Raw genomic sequence first — 6,000 nt, 5'->3', positions numbered from 1 at the left:
TTTTCCTGCTGGTAGCATTCATGTTCTCTCTCTGCTCCTGCCTATAGGTATGTAAGGCCCTGTGGGAGCATAGTTAAGTACGTAAGTCTGAGTTGCACCTTGTATAAACAGCTGGGATCAGAAAAGAGAAGTGAGAAGGTAGAAAACCTCTTTATTCTGGAACTTGTGCTAAAAATGCAAGGTTATCTTGATAAGCAAGCTTTTGATGTCTTAAGAGAGTATTACATAAACAAACATTGAACATGACGTCCAAAACTCTAGAACTTCCTCTCAAGTATTATGTCATAAATCTTGCTGCTGTTACAGTATTTGCTTTCAGTAGCTTTAGAAAGCAATTGATGGAATAATTTAGGTTGGAATGGAGATGGATAAGGTTGCTCAGCCATGTCCTGTCAAATGTTGAAGATCTGCCAGGGTGATTCTGCAGCATTCATACGCTTACAGCAACAACATGTAGTCATTTGTTGCTGGAAGTGTTTCTTCGAGAGGGCCTTTTTTGACATGATTATGTCATTGGAATGGGAGAAGAAAAAGTATTTGACATTTGAAGGCATTCAGCTTTTCATGCCCATTATGAAAAAATCAGAAACCACTGACAGTGGAGTCTGTCTGCTGCTTGAAAGCTTCTTGTTTTGAACTAATAACTCTTATCCCTATGGTAATTAATATTCCCAGTGTGTGGAAAATGTTGTTGGTTGTTGCTTTCTATTCTGTGTGGTATTTTGGGTCTGCCTGATTTTCTCACCCTCCTACCCTGCCTCTTTTTCATTCTGATTCTTCACTATGTTTTTGATAAATGGTAGCAAGTTTGATGGGGAAAACCTATGTATCCTGTAATAAGGAGTGACCAGTAATTTATGGATGTTTTTGTGCTGCAGACCAAAATCTACACCAACGGGGCAACCCAGTGCCAATGGAGTACAATCAGAAGGTCTAGATTATGACAGATTGAAGCAGGTATGTATAAAATGCTTTTAATAGAAAACTTGGGTATAAGGACTTGCAGCTGTCCAATACCAGTTTTAAACTCTTTTGTTAACTAGTTCTGAACTTAAATAATGATTCAGTAATTATTGGTCACTATTTTTTCCCCAGACACGTTTCATAGAGTTGTAACTGTAGGATGGCAGCTTCCACAGTCGTGTTATTTCTTACAGATGCTTGTTCCTGCTTTTGCATTAGACAGTACACACAAGGTGGTATTGATACTAAGGATGAAACTGGGAAACCGGTTTGACTGGAAAACCTTTCCTTCTCTTCTCTTTACCCAAACACACAAGCAGACAAACAAACAACAAGCCCTCAGAGCAATTCTGGCAGGACAAGTATCATCATGTTTTAATACCAGATGTGAGCACCCATGGTCATGAGTTCGGTGGTGAAAGAGCATCCAGTGATTTGGATCACTGGATTACATCACTGATGTAGCATCCAGCTACACAACCACCTTTTGTGTAGCTATCCTGGCTAAGAGCAGAGGAGAGTCTTGTGGGAAGAAGGTGGCAGCTGCCTTCTGTTAGATGAAGAAAAGATATTATGGGATGCTTTGGAAATAGTTTGGTAACAGTTCCCTGTAGGTGACAGACGTTTGTGAAGTACACTTGCCAAACAGACAAACCTGTGCAACCAGAGGCTCAGCAAGGGACATGTATGAAGACAGGAGCTATCAGTCAAGAGCATTAATGGTCTGTAGATTGAGCAGATGTTCCACGCTCCTTAGGAGCTCCCAGAGGAGCAAGTGGTGTTAAGGTACTTGTGTTTCTCCAGCTACTGAGAAGGCCCTAAGATGATCATCTTTGGTGCTGCTGGTAGTTGCTTTCAGTGCAGATGGCCTTTTGAGAGTGCAGGGCATTGGGCTCATGCTGACTCAAGCAGACTTGTTTGAGGTATTTGGTGTTGCCCATGTGCAAGAATGCAGCTAGGAATTTTTCCCTTATTGTGCTTCATGGTGTATCCAGTAATTTTTAGGGCCTTTGGGAACTGTGCAGCAAGGGAAAGAACAATGTGCAGTAGGGAAGCCTGGTTCCTCTAGGTGAGCAAAATTTCAGCATGATGTCCCTGGTGTAGAGGGGTGGTAAGATGGGGGTAGCTGACCTACTGGTGGCTTGCTGAGTGAGACTTGGGGAAAAAGCAGTAGTGCCTTTTCTCAATGTACCAGTCTGAGGTGCGTTGGGATAGGGAGTCATGTTTGAGGCATTGGTACTGTTTTTTGGCCACGTTTGTCCATGCTGAGCTGGTGGAAGTCCCTTTTATTGGGGAGCATGTTGAAATGGTGCTAGTTATTTTTCTTACAGAGACTATGAGCACACAGTGTACTGCGGGTGTGATCTGCCTCTTTTCCAGGCAAGGCTCTGCACAAGTCAGATCCTTGTCCTTGGCAGGGAGAAAGTGATGTGCTTGCTGTTGCCAGGGGCCTCTACATTCAGGAGTCTGTAGAGTGGTGGTTGGTTGTATAGTGAGGGGGGTTCCAGACTTGGTGGGTTCGAGGGGGGTTTGTTTGTAGGTGGTGGCAGTGTTTTTAGAGGAGGTGTGAATTGTGGTGTGGGAGGTGAGGGGTCTTCCTCAAATGGCGTTTGGACCAACAGGCTGCTCCCCAAGTGGGGAGGGAGGTTCTGGAGCAGGTTGCAGCTTGGTGGTTGGTTTTGGAGTGGGTTTCTGGCTCAGTGGTTGGTTCTAAAGTAGGGTTTTAGCTAGGTGGGTCCTGGAGCGTGGTGGGGGTTGTTTTACAATCTAGTTCAAAGGGTGCTCCTGTTTTGTCATCTCATGAGGATTTGCAGTACTCTTGCTACAGCTTCTGTGGAATGCTGAAGATGACAGCTTTCTGGCTGCTCCATCCCCCCCTAGCCCCGGGTTGATCTTTTTCCTTCTCAGTGGTTCTTTCAATCACAGAGAATGGGGATCCTATCATTGCTCAGCACAGCTCTCCCAAGTTTTCAGCATGCTGAATCTCGCTGCCTTTGCTAAGATTCTTTTCTTTGAAGGCAAAAGTGTCTCACACTCTATTTCTACTGGACATGTGGCAAGCTCTTATTTGCTGCTGCCCTTCCCAGAAACTGGTGGCCACACTTCTGCTGCAAGGCTACTTGCCACTTGTCCAAGAGTCTTCTCTGAGACTTGGCAGACTGGGAGACCTACCTCTGCAGCTTTGGTATGCACTCTTACTCCAGAAATTACTTCAAGCAGGGAAGGTGTGTCCATGTGTGTGTGTCTTCCACCAACAGCTCATAAAGGACTCAAGTCGTCGTAGAGTAAACTTGAGTAATTGCATGATCTGTTGTGAACAGCATGCTAACCTCAAACCTGAAAAACAACTGAAATCTTCTGGATGAGTTTCCTGCTGACTACAGGTTTGGCCAGGAGGAGGCAGTCTCCTCTGCAGAAACTGACGCTAACTCCCACTCTGCTTGTAAAAGCATTGTCACCAAATCATCAGTGAACATCACTTAGATGAAAGGATGGAGAAAACAGCAAGCGAGGGATTCCTAACTTCAATGTGTCCCTTCTCCTCTCATGAGTTCTGCAGGCATCAATTTGTAGGACTTCTACGGAAGGTTTTTTCTTCCCTGTACCTGCAGTCAGAATGTTTTAGGAATGCTTTAGGTTTAGGGGATTAACTTGGAAGATAAAGGCTGGGTTATACATTTCAAAAGGGTTAAAGGTTGATTAAAGGTGGAAAGAATTTCAGGTTTCTCTCCACAGAAAATTACAGGTGGCAAAACTAATCTGTTCATGTTGCAAAACTAATCTATTATTTATGCTCTGACACCATAGGACATTTTAGATGAAATGAGGAAGGAGTTAACGAAATTAAAGGAAGAACTCATTGATGGTAGGTATCAATCTGTTTGCTGCTGTTGTTCAGTATTAGAGTAAGTAGCTACAGCTGCACAGCAATGTAAATATGATGTGTTTCTAGCATGAGAATGATGTATTGGTAAAAGTAGCTTTGTTCTTAGTCTGGTAGCATACTTTCATTTTTGTCAAACCTGTTCTGATTGATGTGCTTGTATGTCTTCAATCCTGTGCTTTTCGTTTTAATAGCGCATTGACTCCTAGTAGTGTCTTGTAAAAGTGGTTAGAACAATGCTGTACTTAAGTGATTTGCAGTTGTCCTTGTATCATGTGGTAGTAGGTAGACTACTTTTAAATAATCCAGGGCTTCTGAGGTGCATCTTTCAAAACTGGTAATATTCAGACTAAGACTGTGCTTCAGCTTTCAGTCTTTTCCTCTTTGGCCTGTAGCATAAGTCAAAGAAAAGAGTTCTCACAATTTTCATTTTTATTTTAACAGAAGATATTTTCCGAAATAGTCTTCTGTAATTAACGCAACTTAAAAAGAAAAATCATATTAAACTGATACCATTGTTGGTAAAATATCAAATGTAATTAACTGATGTCATAGACAAGCTGGCTGTTCTGGGGCTACAGAGAATGCAGTGCTTTTCCCTATATTTTGACTATGCTGTATACCACAGCTTTTGAGAACAGTACAATGCAAACAAGGGAAGGCCCTGAGGCTGCTCTTTAAACAAACAAACAAACAATTAAAATAATTAAATCCACACATGTTCCTTGATAATCCCAGTGGTAGTGATTGTCATCAGGTAAGGTCATAGACTTGCTGGAGATGCAGAACTGAAAAAGATGATGTTAACAAAAATTTAACAGTAGGAAAAAGGGTACTGCCTGCTTGAGAATGACACTTGTCTGAAGCCAGGTGAAGTTATCTGATGTACAGGTTATTCACATTCTAAGGCTGTTGGGGCAGGGTGAGCTTTCTTAAGGGGTCTATTGTGTATTCTGGCTTTCTACCTTGACTTTGACTATTTGATTTGATAATTTCTCTCCTTTTCTCTCTAGCTATCAGACAGGAACTCAGCAAGTCGAATACTGCATAGAAGGACTAGTACTAAGCCGATGTGACTCTTTAATTTGGTATAAAACTGACTACGTTTTGTGAGCTGTTAGAAGAAAAAGGAAACAGACAGACACTTGGAAGGAGGGAGAAACAACCTATTCTGAAAAGCTTCAGACTCATCACTGGTGATACGCTATTCCCCTCCTAGTTTGCAGCTTTTTTCTGACCTTTACAGCAGGGTGGAAAAGACTCTTAAAGTTACTGTAATGATTATGCAGAAATTCCTACACCTATCAGACAAGATCACAGTGCTTTGAAGTCTACTCATGTCAAGATAAAATTGCACAGGTTTCAGAATTTGTTGTTAAGACAAAAAAGAGCAAAAAGCTTGAGAAGGCTTTTCAGAGAGGTTTTCTTTATGAATGAAGGAGTTAGCAAGTTATACTGTTGTACTTCAAATGTATCTCAGGTTTGTCTTCCTATCATATCTGATATTTCCATGAATAATTTAAAGGATCAGATGTGTAGAAGTTCAGTTCACAAAACATGGAACAACTAGAAATGCACGCTTTTAAAGGGCAATATTTGTAAGTGAATGACCTAGACAGTGATGGCATATCCAGATTTTGGAATTTTATGATAGGAAGCCTCTCTAGTTAGCCTTCATGCAATTTTATAGGAAAATTTAAAAAAGCAAATACAGTCCAGAGTTTAAAGATGTAGATGCCTTCCTACATTGTTACGATGCTTTACCAAATCTAAGACTTCTACATAATGCGAATCAGCAGTCAAATGTAAATCATTAGTATGTTGTAGATTTACAGTAGATTTTTGGGGCTTTTTTAGATTTATGCATGTGGACATTTTTGTAATGTAACACAACACAGCCAGCTTTTTAATTAAAAGAAATATTGCATGTCACAGAGTAGCCTTTTCATTTGTAAGGCTTAATTTATGCCCAGAAAGATGCGGGATGAGGGAGGGGGAAGGTGACACATTTTTATTACTTTCTTCACTTTTTCTTCATCTTACATGCATGTGTAATAATGAGGAAAACGTGACTTTTATCAGTAACCATGTTAATGGAACCAGGTACTTAATGCTTTTGTATCTTTTTTCAGTTTTCTATTTGAAATTCAGTA

The 6,000-nt window shown here is 41.0% G+C and overlaps 1 protein-coding gene across 6 annotated transcripts in view; it reads left to right on the top strand.

Moving 5' to 3' along the window:
- The window catches only part of ENAH (enabled homolog (Drosophila)), a 50,613-nt gene extending 44,834 nt beyond the window's left edge, over nucleotides 1–5,779 (top strand). For 5 of the 6 annotated variants that reach the window (XM_010181310.1, XM_010181309.1, XM_010181308.1 and 2 more), the window contains 3 exons: nucleotides 879–957; nucleotides 3,772–3,829; nucleotides 4,861–5,551. In XM_010181310.1, the coding sequence (XP_010179612.1) occupies nucleotides 879–957; nucleotides 3,772–3,829; nucleotides 4,861–4,898 (175 nt within the window). In that variant the 3' untranslated portion in view covers nucleotides 4,899–5,551. Of the gene's footprint in view, nucleotides 1–878; nucleotides 958–3,771; nucleotides 3,830–4,860 lie in introns of all 6 variants that reach the window. The other variant, XM_010181306.1, reaches the window with a different exon arrangement.
- The last annotated feature ends 221 nt before the right edge of the window (nucleotides 5,780–6,000 follow it).

Source organism: Mesitornis unicolor, unplaced genomic scaffold, assembly GCF_000695765.1.
Source record: "Mesitornis unicolor isolate BGI_N332 unplaced genomic scaffold, ASM69576v1 scaffold3243, whole genome shotgun sequence".
NCBI lineage: Eukaryota > Metazoa > Chordata > Aves > Mesitornithiformes > Mesitornithidae > Mesitornis > Mesitornis unicolor.
This window is presented reverse-complemented; position numbering and strand designations above follow the sequence as displayed.